This window comes from Gobius niger, assembly GCF_951799975.1.
Source record: "Gobius niger genome assembly, chromosome: 16".
NCBI lineage: Eukaryota > Metazoa > Chordata > Actinopteri > Gobiiformes > Gobiidae > Gobius > Gobius niger.
In genome coordinates, this window is record NC_136867.1 from 15,919,830 (window position 1) to 15,934,491 (window position 14,662).

At 41.3% G+C, this 14,662-nt stretch overlaps 1 protein-coding gene across 5 annotated transcripts in view; it reads right to left on the reverse strand.

Annotated features, from left to right (window-relative positions):
* The window catches only part of daam2 (dishevelled associated activator of morphogenesis 2), a 73,413-nt gene that overhangs the window by 26,305 nt on the left and 32,446 nt on the right, over nucleotides 1-14,662 (reverse strand). For all 5 annotated transcript variants that reach the window (XM_079573300.1, XM_079573303.1, XM_079573301.1 and 2 more), the window contains exons 3-4: nucleotides 9,104-9,193; nucleotides 2,975-3,049 (exon numbers count right to left, since the gene is read on the reverse strand). In XM_079573300.1, coding sequence (XP_079429426.1) covers nucleotides 2,975-3,049; nucleotides 9,104-9,193 — 165 coding nt within the window. The remainder of the gene's footprint in view (nucleotides 1-2,974; nucleotides 3,050-9,103; nucleotides 9,194-14,662) is intronic.

The window sequence follows — 14,662 nt, forward strand, 5'->3', positions numbered from 1 at the left end:
GCTTAGAATGAAAATGTGACCAAAAAAAGCATTGTCTTAGCTTTCAAATAAGGTGTTACTCTGGCCTAGAGTCTGTAAGCTCTAGCCGAGAAGCTTTCAGATTTGGGGAAAACTGGGGAAAATGTGCTCGGTTAAGAGGTTAAACTAATGCAAGAATTACAAGCATTTCTGAACATAATAATAATGGCTGCCCTGGGGTAGACAGACGGAAGTGAGGCAGCCCATCTGCGCCATCGTCCCCACCATCCACTCACACAAGCGTTGGGTGAAGTGGCTGGTTTACTGAGGTCAAAACTAGGGGGTTAGTAGATTTCCAGAGAATATTAGAGACTGCAATTCTTGTAGTTTGCAAAGGGCATAATATCAAAGTAATTGTAGCCTTTCTGATTCGCAAATTGCAACCAAATTGTGATTTCGATTATGCTTTGATTGGTAGCCCGTAGCTAGCAGCTTTATTCAACGCAGTATGTCGGCCTATTATTTTGGCGCCAGTAAAGTACTACGCACACAAGTTACTGATAAGCACAATGAGTGTCCTTTTTATGTGTAACAGGAAACTGTATGGTGAGTCAATGCATGTAAATCCGAGACCCTGAAGGTAATGAACCAAAATAAACCTCAGACATGTGATTTTCTCGTTTAACAAGTCAATAATGCCTCATAAAGTCGCCATTATACTAAAACAATGCCCTAACATTGGTCTAATAGCATTTTCTCATAGTAAACCATTCTCTTTCCCTGCTTATAAACACTTCATTGTCTCTCGGTATTATCCACTAACCAAGTCCAAACGATAACTAGTTTTGACAACACGGTCTTAGTCACAATCGTTTGGAGGAACTGCAGACGCTGACCTGGCTTTATGAATGAAAACTAGAGGGAGAGACACAGTGCAGTAATCTCTATGGGCAGCGGGGCAAACAATGAGCTCATCTAATAAGAGTCGCTACTGTAAAAGGGCTTAGGAGCCAAGACGTGAAGTCATGCTCTGAACTGAGAAATATTTGAAAAAAAAAACTGCTTATGCCAGAAGAGAGGACGCTATCAAGTATGAAACACTGGGAGGGACTGCTTGGGAAATCATTTAGAGTAGTTAAATAATGTTTCACAATCAGCTGGACAATATGCAGCTAAGTTATTGCTATCACAATATTAGGTAACGCAGATTGAGGTTGACACAACCTAAAACAAACCACACATGGTCATTTTCCTGATTTACTTTAATTTACCCTTGCCCGATTTAGAATTCTTTTGAGTCTGTGTTGAAAAGCTTTACTTAAATATTCCACTAATATTGTTGTGATAATGATTGTAACTGCTGAATTCTTTAGATTTTTTTTACCCCAATAAACAGGAATACACCTTATGGTCAAAGTGGTGGAAAAATGCAACATACGGTATAGATGTAACTGTGTGACACCTAAAAGTACTGAGGCCCTGCTAAACCGCTTAGAGCCTTGGCAAATGACACATCAGCACTTTCTCCTGACTTCTCTTAAACCCAGTGCATGCAAGTCTCTCTGTGGCTGTAAGAGAGATGTCTTCTCCAGACCTCTGCAGAAAACGCTGAGTCCAGGTACACAGTAAACAAAAACAGATGGAGCAGAGAATGTGGTTGCTATAGACGTCTAATACAAATAAAGTAAACTGATTCTGGACACTGATCATTACAGGAGATGCCAATTATTATAGGTATCACTGGTGGATCACATGCTTCCTAAAGCTTAGAGAGCATTCAAGACAAAAACAATTGAGAAAGGCTTTTTAAACCACTGGTTAATCGTGGTTAAAGGATGTTGATCCTGGTTTAGTCAATGCTTTCAACTGATCAGCACCCACATTCAATCTGGGTTCTTCACAGTAGAACAAAATATGTTATGAGGTATTCAAGCAAATAAAGTAAAAATAATAATAATAAATAAACTAATTCATCCTAAAAGTAAATATCTGTGTTGAAACTGAAGATTAGCCCTTTTGTTTTCCTATTTTGGAGCAATAATACAACATTCTTTCTTACAATTTCAGGCCAATAAGTCACCCTAAAGGAAGTTCTCATAAAAGTGTATTTTATGATGTACAAACATTTGGGAGCCAGCTTGTCGTGCACATGAGGACTCAGGGTCACAGGTCACATTGGTCAATGTTTCTACAATCTAATGCTAGCCCTAACCCCGAGTCTGTGTCTTAGCTTGAGAGCTTGAGCTTGTGATACCACAAAGAAAACTTTGTGACAAGATCCAGTATTTTTTGGTGCTTTTGTAACAGTGTAAAATAATAATGAATATTGTCGTTACAGTCCGGGTTTTTGCCCTGAGTGCTGTTCCCACTGGCTGAGCTGCAGAGCGTCTAAATGGCCTGTTTGTCATCACAGTGTGTGGAGGCCGGGGTCACACCAGAGGAATGTGCTCATGCCAATATAACAGGCAGTCAGCAGGGACGCAGCACAGTGAGCCAACTCTGAGAGAGCCTCAATAAACAGTGACTAAAGAATCTCCGACTGCTACAGGAGGTGAAGGAGGACAGAGCACAAGAACCAGACCTCAAAGTAGTAGAATGTCTCCACTCTTACTGGAACATATTGGCCTTCATCTAGCACCCGTTTTATATCGTGTAACTCAGAGGGGTCAGGCATGGTGGTACGGCAGCTAGTGCTCGTGCTTCACAGCTAGAAGGTCCCGGGTTTGATCACCGGCCGGAGGGGGCCTTTCTGTGCGGAGTTTGCATGTTCTCCCCGGTTTCCTCTACCACTAAAAACATGTATAATAGGCCAGAATGAATATAGTGAGTGAGTGAGTGGTTGGCGGTGGCACAGTCAGTCTACCCAAAGGGGCAGCTGTGGCTACAATAGTAGTCATCACTACAGAGTATGACATGAACGAATAATGACTACAGTGTAGCGCTTTGAGAAACTTGGTAATGCAGGCTTGCAGACCACAAGTTGCACATATAGTGATAAAATCTAAGATGAACTCACAGCAGCCATGGAGTTGATGCGATCGATGTAGTAGTCCGGCCAGCTGGTGGCCAACTTGTTGGGGTCCTCTTGCTCCTGCGAAGAAACACAGATGATAATGAGTTTATCTTTTATTACAGGTTTACCAACGTATGCTCAACATATGCTCAACGTAATCTAAATTATCATTATAAACATTATTTCTATCCAATTCAATTGGCTTTATTGTCAATTCTACCACATAACATGCAGACAATCAAAATCGTGTTACTCTCAAACCCTTGATGAAAAACAAAAACAAATCAATAATCAATAATAAAACACAATGCACAGAGCAATAACAAATACATGTGTGTACACATTAGGGGCAACACAGAGAGGGAAGGGGAGAATTCAGCTTCCTGACAGCCTGGTGGATGAGCAGTCAGTTGAACCTGCCACTGATCTAAACTCTGCAATCTTCTCCCTGAGGCTGGACTGAAGAGGCAGTGAGATGGGTGTGGCATCTCCTTCTGAGATAACCCTGTCTGCTCTGCTACAGACAGATGAATGAGTCCTGTCCAGGTCATTGTTGAGCCAAAAACACACGTGTCCAGTGTCAGCAGTCCACTGAGAAGAGCACTGTCCAGCGTGATATCCAAAGAGCGTATGATGTCTGGACAAGTAGAGACAGCTTATGTGGATTAGTCACTAGTGTGATATCTCTCCGCGGTTTACTCTCCTCCATTGTAGTTTTTGAGATCTGGAGACGATGACATTCCCATAACTTTTCATTCAAAAATGTTGTTTTATGACTAAGATGACAAAGATGTAGCAAAAACTGATCAGTCCACATTCTGACACACAAAAATGCAATCACAAAAAAAGAAACAAAAAAAGACAAAAAGACAAAAGACAAAAACACATACATTTTGGGTGAGTAAAGCCTCAGCAAAGTCTTGTTTCCATGTTTCTCTTTGCTCAGGAAGCATATCATGTACAGTAAATGGCATGCTGTTGTGTTTGTTGTTGAAGCAGCCCTGTCACAAAGCAATCAGTAAATAAGGTATTTTTCTCACTTACAAATAAGCTAAGACCCTATGTTTTGCCTAATTCACTTGATCAGTATTTCTTTACAGAAAAATGTGCTGTTTTGATTCAGACTGAACTCATTCTTTACCATTTGGCACTGTACCTACCCGTCAACTTCATAAAACTAAACAGAACAGGCACTCCAGTCCATAATAATTGGGTCACATCATCTCAGACTTTACTTAAGGAGAGCAGGAACTGAGAGAAAAGAGTAACTGCCTAGGGAAACAGCACGCACTTCACAATAGTTTTTAAATAGCTCCGTCTGAGATCAATTTGTTCTAGCCAATCGGAACAAGCCTGATGCCACGAGCAACCACGACACAGGGGAATAATGCAAACATGTCCCTCCTCTGCATCTGGTTCTGCTTAGGCCTAGATTAAAGTTGGTCTAGTTACAGTCAATGAAGGCCGCAAAGCGTTGTGAGCAGCATTAAACCGCAATTTGATAGTTTACCAAGATAAGACTGTAACCCGCTGGTATGTGGAATCTTAACTCACAACAAAATGTCACTGGAAATCTACAGGTCAAATCTAGGTTTCGATGCATACTGTAGAAGCGAGACCCGAGCAGTTACGACCTTATATCATCTCAGTGAGAGACACTTTGTAGAATTTCCATTTCCTCCGAGGGCATTCTTGAATAAACATGAGCTCAATGACTTGATCCGAATTGTTAATCAATAATTCATGCAACCAAATCCTCTATTAATGAATGAAACGTCCCTGTTTGTCAATGTGGAAAATGAAATTCACCTAAGGTCAAAGTCAACGCCTAGGCCAATGATTTTCAAACTTAAAAAACTGCAATAAGTTCAAGGCTAAGCCAGTCTATCCCAGTACCAGGTAGAGACAACCCAGGATGATTATGTATTCATTCACAAGGGGCTTTCAGATTGATCAATTCACCCATTACATTACTCCTTCAGATGTAGAACCCACAGTAACACAGGGAGCCATAGTAAAACAAAATACCTGCAATAGAATGAATCAAACATTACTGGGTTGTTCTACTTCCACACAGAGTTCCCAGTTGCATGTTTGAGTGCGACAGTTTAAGGTCAGTCCTGTCCTTCCATTACAGCAATTACACGCACTCGCTACACTGTGCATTCCTCACGTCTGGGGACATTACGGGAGATTTACAATCAGAACAGGAGCAGAGCAGGACAGGAATCCTCAGCAGAGGATCAGGTGAACCTCTGAAAGGTACGTCAACCACCTGCTGATATAGGAAAGACTGACATCCAGGCCAAAATGCAAGAGAAAACCCACAGCACAGCGAGAAATTATTATTAGCTGGCAGGTGTGCAAGTGTATGCAGACATCTGTTAGAAGGTGACATGCAGTGAATTACATTAACAATACATGCAGCAAGGAGCAGTGCTGTAAAAATATGTCTTACAGAAATGTGAACATTTTAAATTATAGAAAGAGGAAGTGGGTCTATTTCAGTGATCCATGCATTCATTCATTAGGAACGATCAAATGATTGTCCAGAATAAGCCAACAGTCACATGCAAATGAGATATGCAATCTCCACCACAAAGTTTAAGATGATCCCCAAGAACAGGGTGCTGTGTACATTTTGGCAACCAAGTTGAAAGTGAAATAATATGTCTTAAAAAACATGTTACGAGGGAGAGAAAGAATCTGCCCAAACATCTGCACATGTTGTGATCTCTCTACTTGCATACATTAATGCCTTCCACAGAGTAGAGCGTAACATAGATCTGAGCCCAGCGTGTTTTCACTCCGCACTCTTGGCTTGGCCTCTTTCTCCAGTAGCCAAAGCCCATCTTAAACGGGCCGCAGTCTGTGCAGTGCTCCCTGACATGCATTCACTCGCATGCTATTGCTAACATGTCCCTTCAGGATCTCTGTGGAGACGCTGTCTTGTCTCACAATCTGTTCCCATGTGCTCAGAGAGAACCCGGAGGACCTTGGATCTGAAGACTTATGAGGGACGCTCAGATGGATGTTTACTCAGACTCCCTGACTTTCACGATAAGAGGTCATTAAGGCGACCCAAAAAAATAAAGGTTTGGACAGTGCATAGAAAATAAATGTAAGGGCTAGCAAATTGATATTGATCACAATCAAACATCGACTCCGAGACGATGGACCATTTAAACAGGAGTTGGCACTTCATTTTCTTAAGTCGTAACACCGGGTAGTAAAATGGCTTGAATGAATCTCTCTCTGTAGGGTTTTCTACAGGTGCACTGTCCCCCCATAAATCTGAAACATTTTATTTGTTATAAAATCTACTAAACTTCTTACAAAATATGTGTGCATCGGAAAAGACTGTCCAACATTCCAGTGAGCCAATCTCTCCGCAAGCAATATTTATCGATGGACCCACGATATAAAGTCTCACCTCGACAGACAGGAAATGGACAGGATATTGAATTCCGGGAGGTTATGTAATGATAACTACAGGTAGCTAAAGTAAAGCTCATATTTGGATAAGATCATATCATATTAGTGTTGAGGATAAAGCACTCCAGGATAAAACTTGGGCACTATTAGAAAAGGTGGGCCGTAATGCACTCTAGTAACTTGGTTAAAAGTAGCACTTTTTATAGCATCATTCTTATTGATGTCTTCTAGAGTAGGAGAAAAAGATCTAATCCATTTTTTTCTGTATCATATGTGAATAGATTTGTATTTTACATGTGTAATCAAGATCAGGTTCCCAATGTAAAAGTACCAACAATTCTTCTCAAGCAAGACTTTTGTTTAAATATTTTTCCATAGCTTTATGTCATACAAAAGTAAGTGTATAAGTGTATAACGTGTTCCTTTTGGTTGCATTGAGCACAGAGGACACGGTCATGTTTACGATCACAGCACATCCTAATGGGAGTCAGAAGGCTGTGCTTGCCCCCAGCGCTGGATGGTTATCAGAGCTATTAGCCGTAACATCATGTTCCCAACATTCGAACAAATGGACATGGTCATGCCTGCTAAAACAAGTGTAGCACAGTGTGCAAACATACAAACAGACAGGAGGAATCCAGCTTATCCACTCCAGGATTTGTTTTGCATAATGAGGCCAAGACATCCTCCACCACAGCTTCTCAGTCACTTATTAAATAAACAGGAAAACAAAGTTGTTTATGCACAGACTGATGACCCATAGACCCGCAGATAATTGTAGGATATAGGGTTGTAACGTAATGTTCTGATGTCTAGTGCATTTTAATAAGGATCATGTTTACACTCATTTCCAACTTCCAGTTCTGCAAAAAACTCAAACATTGTCAGTTATTGTGCTTCCAAACACTTCCTCAGGTTTAGACATATTTTAGGAGACACAAATAAAAAGTTATTCCGCCAGCATTTCAAATCAAAAAGTATATTTTGTGAGCCATGCAAAAGGTCAGTTATCATTGCGTAATGCTGTATTCTGTTTCTATTATAATGAATTTGCCTGTGGACAAATTGTGGGAAGCAAGAAGCTCCTCCTAATTTAAAGACAATTAGGAGGTTTTGGTGGTTTTATTACACTGAAAAACATTGCAGGTTTCAGAGCCCACAAAGTGGCATTAGATCAGCTTGTGAAAAACAAATGACCGCATTAGTGGTTTGTGATTGACAGCAAGAAGGGGGAAAAAACTAACCGAATCGCTCACAGCTCACATCAAGTGTTGCCCAGTTTATTTTGCAGGTGAACAAAGTTTGTGTGCACTTTTGTGGCCTTGTTGCTGCAATTATCTAACCACAACAACTGGAGCCATGGTTCGTCTGAACAAGGGGACTGTTGTGTGTTGCCGACAGGACCGGCTGAGCCCAGTCCTGCTCTCCTCTGTTCCATTCAAATCAATGTCACAGGAACACAGCCACCTCTGTGTGTTATGTCTGCAGTTTAGACTGTACAGTGCACGAGGGCGTGTGCATGTGAGAGTCAGACTCAGGACTTCCTGCCCACAGTTCACAGTCTTTAAGCATCACACGATGGTTGCCATTTCCCTCCATTATATTGTTTCTATCTATGAATGAGACTTTTTGTTTAGTTTTTCCTTCGCCTCTCCCTGCTTGCTCTCACTTTCCTGGCGCGAGAATTGGTGAGCTTTTTCACCTTAGCTTTACAGAGGAAATTATTTCTGACTGTGAAAGATGGAGAGGGCAACCAACAAAATATATCCTGCGCTTGACCCCTTAGAGGCTCATGCAACAGACCAGCATGGCTCCAATCAGTCCAAAGTGTCGCCAGGTTTTTTCTATTTTATTTTCACCACTGCTACAACTCTGAGGGTTCCTATAAACATTTGCGGTCATTTCCAATATTAAATAACTGATGGTGGAGTCATGTTCATCTTTTATGTGGGCTCCCATGTGCAAGCAAACGCACTACTCAAAATTGAAGTTTCTGTTTATGCTATGCAAGTTATACAAGAATCACACATCTTAATGTATTCATGGGAACAATATACCTCCCTTGGTTATTATTTTTACTGGTATTTCATTACACTGTAAACCATTCGAAGGAGTCTGGCTTCCGTTGCTGCCTTGTTATTCCTCTAAACAATTTTATGAACCAGGTGGGCCCATAAGGCGCAGTGTATTTTCTCTATTTGAAATGGTTGTCAGGGTAGATCTTGATGTTTGTGTCTGCCTTGAAACTCCAAATCAGAGATACTGCTTCCAATGTGAAACCACAGGGGACGGTTTACAGCCATTTATCCAATTAGCTCTTGAATGACAGCGCGGGCTGAATTACCTTCGTTCTCCGTGCACAGGGTCACTCGCTGGTGAGGATGTGACCGCAAAGCGAGATGCGAGGCTGTTGTGGTGGAGCAACAGGAGAGGTTTTGGCACAATATTGGGGTGAATGGGAGTGCTCGAGTGCCTCGTCGCGGTACAATTATTGCACAGCGAAAAAGGAAATGGCTTGTTCCAAAACTGAGGCGGTAGATGGGAAATTCTAAAGTGGCAAAATGAGAGTTGAACTGTTTTTGTCAACGCACGAAATTGGTTGCTGGAAAGCGGGTTCGCTGTGGTTCAAAATGATGCGGTCGACACAAGGTCAGCCAGATAGTGATACTTGGGCACTTTATAATGAGACAAGCTTACCTTCTTTTTGCTGCAGTAAATTTGCCATTTCTTCTCGTCAGGCAGTGCAAACATGGCCTCTCGATTCTTGTCTGTGAGATCCAGCTCATCCTGCAAGACAAGAGTTTAACTGTAAGACACATTTTGTTTGGTAAAGCCATTCATTATTAATTCAGTGAGATTGTGCATGAGAGCGTTCATTTATGACCTTGACTAGCCAAAAAAAACCAAATCACAACATGAAAAAACATCAAATGAGCAGAAGCTGGAGACGTTATTATGAATGTGGTCATTCCATTTCATGGTACAACCCTCCTCACGATTGACAAGCACCAAGTAAATTGAACAAACTAGTCTAGGTGTTTTAATATTCACTTCAGTGCTTTCCTCAATTCAGCAGCTTGGTGCAAGGAGCCTCAGCACCTTTTGAAATGCATATGAGCCCAGGAAATAAGACTGTGTGTACCACAGTGGAAAAGTAAAACGAAGGATAAATCAGGATTTAGGCCAGAGAAAAGAGAGGGAAGCAGTAAAGGAAGTGTGAGAGAAATAGAGTATAGAAGCATAGATGTTAAAGAGCAGAGCATAAAAAGAGAATAAGATGCTGCTGCAGGGCTTTGTGAACAGCTCACACTAATCTCATCATAATGGTGGTGGTAAAATGACGTCAGACAGAAGTGAGGGCCCCCAGGGCCCCTCGATGGAGATGGCTACTGGTGCCAGAGGAGGGGGTCCCCTGAGGTTGGCCATTGGAATCACATGGACTTCTTTCATTCATCTGAACGGGGTGCATTCCAAGTATCCCCACACTGTGAACAATGACATCATCCCTCACCCCTTTCAGCAGGACAGCCAGCGACAGCCTTATTGTGGCTTCGGGTGAAATGAAAACGGGAAGAGTGTGAATGTAAAAAAAAAAAAAAAAAAAAAAAAAAAAATTGATGAGAGGGCTTCCCAATCCTGTTTCAAAGCATTCTTCAGATGTGTGCTGTGCATTCAATTATTGGGCTCAAACCATGAGCTACTTGTGTGCTTTTGTAAACCACTCCATTTTTAACTGTCAATAGTGCTGCTGTGTGAGTTTAATCTAATAGTTACTCTGATGCAAACTTCAGCTTTATATTGGACCATGTCCTCAGACCAGGACATAAACCGTAAATCTGGTATTGCCCATGGACATCCTTGGCCTGCTGCCCGTTGTCCAAGATACTGCCTCTGATAGGACGTGATACTATGCGAGTATGAGATGTTTCAATGTGAAGCAGATGTAGCTGAGCCCACAGTTTTCACTCCATATAACCCCTGCAAAGTCCTCAATTTTGTCTCTATAAGGAATGGACATACTTGAGCGAAAGATACACATCAGCAGTGGAATGAGGTTTTAGGCATCTGCAAAGTGTAGTTAACAGCAGCAGCACCACAGCAGGAAGATGTTTTAACAGAGGAAATTCCACTCAGAAATGGATCCAACATTACATAAGGCTTTATATAAGATTTAAGGTGTGTTCAGAGAATAGTGCCATTAACCAGCAAAATAGTGAGAACAGGAAGCCAACAAATGAATGGCAGGTCAGACTAATGTATGCAGTCAAGAAAACTACAAGTTTTAGGGTAAAATGTCAAATGGAGACAGACGCCCCCATTTTTGTGTCTTATGTAACGCAACACCTATTTCTTTCCCTTCCATGCTGTGTCAGGTATAACATCTGGATCACATGGCCTGTCCTCATGACCGAGCCAACATCCAAGAAACATGCAGTCCGCCCCATAATCTTCCAAAACAAAACCAAATTCCCGTTGGCTTAACTGTGTAGAAGTCTCTGATGTGGCCCTGTGCTCCTCCGCCAGCACGCTCCAATGAAGAACTCCCATAAACCAAAGCTAATATTGTTACACCTGCTGCCGCTGACGGGCCTAGCCTATGGACGCTTTGTCAGGTTTCTCGATCCAGTGCCTATTGAAACACTGTACTGAGCTATTACTTCGAATGACGGGAGAGAACAGGCGGTCAAAACCGAAGAAAAGAAAATCACTGTACAGTTTTTCATTGAAGTCGAGCACGTGAACAAAACTGTCCAATTGGAAACATCCAAGACTCTGGCCTGCTCCAATATCAGAAATTGAGATTGGGGGAAATTATCATTCTTGCCACAAAAGAATCCTTTTAATTAGGACTGCACAATATTAAATAATATTAAATAACAAAATAAAATAAAATATTGGATTAACGGTTAACAGCATTAATGAACCTTTTTTTACACAGCATATATACACAATTGCATTTCCATAAAATTGCAAATTAAAAAGGGACTAGATGGAAGTTGGCCATTTTTATACTCACTACTGCCACCTCAGGTCTTGCGCATAACTGCAGGTTCTATATTAAGCTCATGCATGACAGCACTTCGGATCCGAATTAACACCTTTTTGAGTGACAGTGCAGGATTTTAGAGGCAGTTGTGGTGAATAGGTCTGAGTTCATTCTACACATTAGGACATTGCTGTAGGGGGAGGAAAATACTTACATTCTTCTTGCGTTTTTTTACTCAGTAATTGTCTGTGAGAGTAAATACTACACTGACAGAAAAGATGAAGAGAGAGAGGGATAATGTACATGGAGATATTTTTTTTTTTTCACTCAAACTTGGCTGTAAATACTGTTTAAGTGGCGCTAGGCCGCAGCTAGCTTTGCCCGTTAGCCTGCTAGCTTCTTCTTCGTGATACCATTAGTGTGTATTGGGGCTCCGGGTCGGAGCAGGGAAAGCTGTAAGGGTGGTTTTCTGGCCAGAGACACCAGGAGAAGATGAAAGACCCCCCAATCATACCATTAACTCTTGTATTACCCCCAGTGGGACTACGGAAAGGATTTAACACATTACTTAGTACTGCTTTAAATGGAACAAAATTACAAAAACTGTTTTACGTACATAAGATTTTGCATGCTGTGAGTGTAAGTTTTAAATTGTTTGAGATTGAGATTTCTATCATTTGGGGTATTTAAACATACTTCACATTTTTTCCCTAACCTTTATGTTAATGCGTTGCCAGTAAACTAAAATGTCAAGCATGCCTACTCTTTACAATCCATGTCCAAAGGAAACCTGTCACTTGAACTCTAACTGGTCGACAGGAAAAGACTGACGGTAAATGGGTAGGTGCGAGCGTCTGACACAGGAGTGGGATTAGGTGTGACAGCCGATTGAGAAGGTGTGAAATGGGAAAGTGCGTTAGAAGGAAACGTCTCTGTGTGGTCCAGGAATGACATCTCGTGCGTGGAGTCCATTTAAATGTCTTTCCTTCCTCTCAATGACAAAAGACCGAGACTGTATCCTGTAGCTGTCTAGAGGCCGGACGGAAAGTGAAAGGGAAGACGAGTGAGATGGCAGGAAGTCATCGGAAGCCACAGAGGAGCTTAGAGGAAACTGTAGTGGACATTATTGCCTTAGAAGATGCTGTAACTCATTTTGGATTTAAAGATAAATAAATCATCAAGATGACTTTAGAAACCGAGAACTTTAGGATCTTGGCAATATATACATGAATTTAACTAAGCAAATCGGTAAGAGCCTCCTATTGGATAATTACTGCATGTTCATTAACATTGTGTGCTTAAACATTGAGGTCAGCTGACTGCATATATATTGAAAATACCGGAGTCAAACACCAGAGCAAGATCTTGGTAAAAGCATATTTGATGATTCATTACGTTGTTCTTGAAAAATCCTCGGGTGAACTCGGCCCAGGACACTGAGAATGAAGTGGCTGGCGGCGAAAGAATAAGAGGGAAACAGAAAGGAATTGACTAGTGCATGCACTGGGAAGGAAACTCTAGGAAATTCCCAATCATTTTTTATTTTGCAATAGGTTTAATACTTAAGTTAAAACCCTGTCTGACCCCAGTAGAGGATTTATGTTCAATAAGTAATCTTCCAGGAAAATCAGACTCATTTTATCATCACATCTTCTGGTGCTAACTTTATGCGAGGCCACAAAGTGTGATTGGGAGTCATTGGGAATAACCGGTGACAGACAACGAACAGCTGGAGCACTGCCCAGAGCGCATGGATTAAAACTGGTCCAAATTGCGAGACAGAGGCAGCGGCGCAACACTTCAGCGAAGGCCAAGAGGCAGACAGACAAAGCAGATCACAAGTAAAGATGGGCAGCACAGAGGAAAAGCATAGCAAATTAATCTAAAGTCAACTAGTGTCCCCGCCAGCTGTTGGCCTAGTAAACTACCATCTGCAGTGCCAATTTGGCCAGAACAAATAATGCTTTCTCATCTCCAATTATAATCACATCTTCAGTGGGTAAAGAAGCGAAAGATACGGTTGGATCGTTTAAACTGCCTGATATTGTCATCTCTTTGGGCTGTACAAACTCCATTTAGAACCATAACAAGTCATATCCAAAATGTGGCACATTTTAGCCAATTGATGTAATCGGAATAGTAAGTATCAGAGAAGTTGTGAGCTCCATGTCCCGATGCAACCTCGGACTTTCTTTGTACCAACCATTATGGTTTACCAGCTACCAACAACAAAACAGCAAACTTTAACTGTGGGCTTTGGTTTTTAGAAATTAACGGAATAGTAAATGTTGCCATTGTTAAAGACAGAAAGCCAAGCCATAGACTTCTCTGAGGGCAACAAGTTTCTTTCAGATTCCAATTCATAAAACAGAACATGCTAGCTGTTAGGAAATGATGTGGCTGACTCTAAATGTGCAGTTGAATTAAAGGGATTGTTAGATGTGGTCTGTGATTGACTGTGATCGCAAAGAAATTGCTTCCAGATTCATTTGATGAACTTAGTTAAAATGTGCACAATATTTTTAGAGTCTTTCCAAATTTCCGAATCTAAAGTGGAGGTGCAGGGATACGAATAGACTGACAGCTTCCCGACCCTTGACTGCACTTTGTTGTTATTAGCAGTTTGGGCTAATGCTACACTGTGCTACGCGTCTTCATACAGTGGTTGTCCTATTATGGGCACCCAGACACATGGAGGTGGTTTACTCCTCCGTTTGGCCCAGATCTGTCGTTTTCTCTCCACAGGCTCCATTCAGTCTCATGCTCCTCCTTAAAATCTCTTCTCATAACAATAACCCTGTCTGCAGTTGCCACGGAAACACTCAATCTTCACTTATTTCTTTCAGAATTTCTGTCGCTGCAGCGCATGAAGACAGCGTTCACAAAATCAGGATTGTGGTTTTGCATTTTTGGACAACTTTGTCTAGAAATAGCACCATCTCGTTTTAAAATCTTTTAGGGATTGAACTCATATCGATTGCTAAAATGATTCGACTTCTCAGTGGCTTTGACGACACTACTCACAATGTGCTAACTCTACACTGTTATACTTAAATAGTATGCCTACACACATTATTAATGTTACTGTTTAGTGGCCAATTCCTCCATTAAATATGTGTTTTGGCCTTAAGGCACCATTTTAAACACAATAGTTGCAGTGACATTGGGGAACATAATTAGTTTCCAATAGGAGCAGACATGAATCAAACTGTCAAGTTAAAGCGGGGTCAGATATTTCCTATGACAATCTTTCTATCAATAGCATTTTA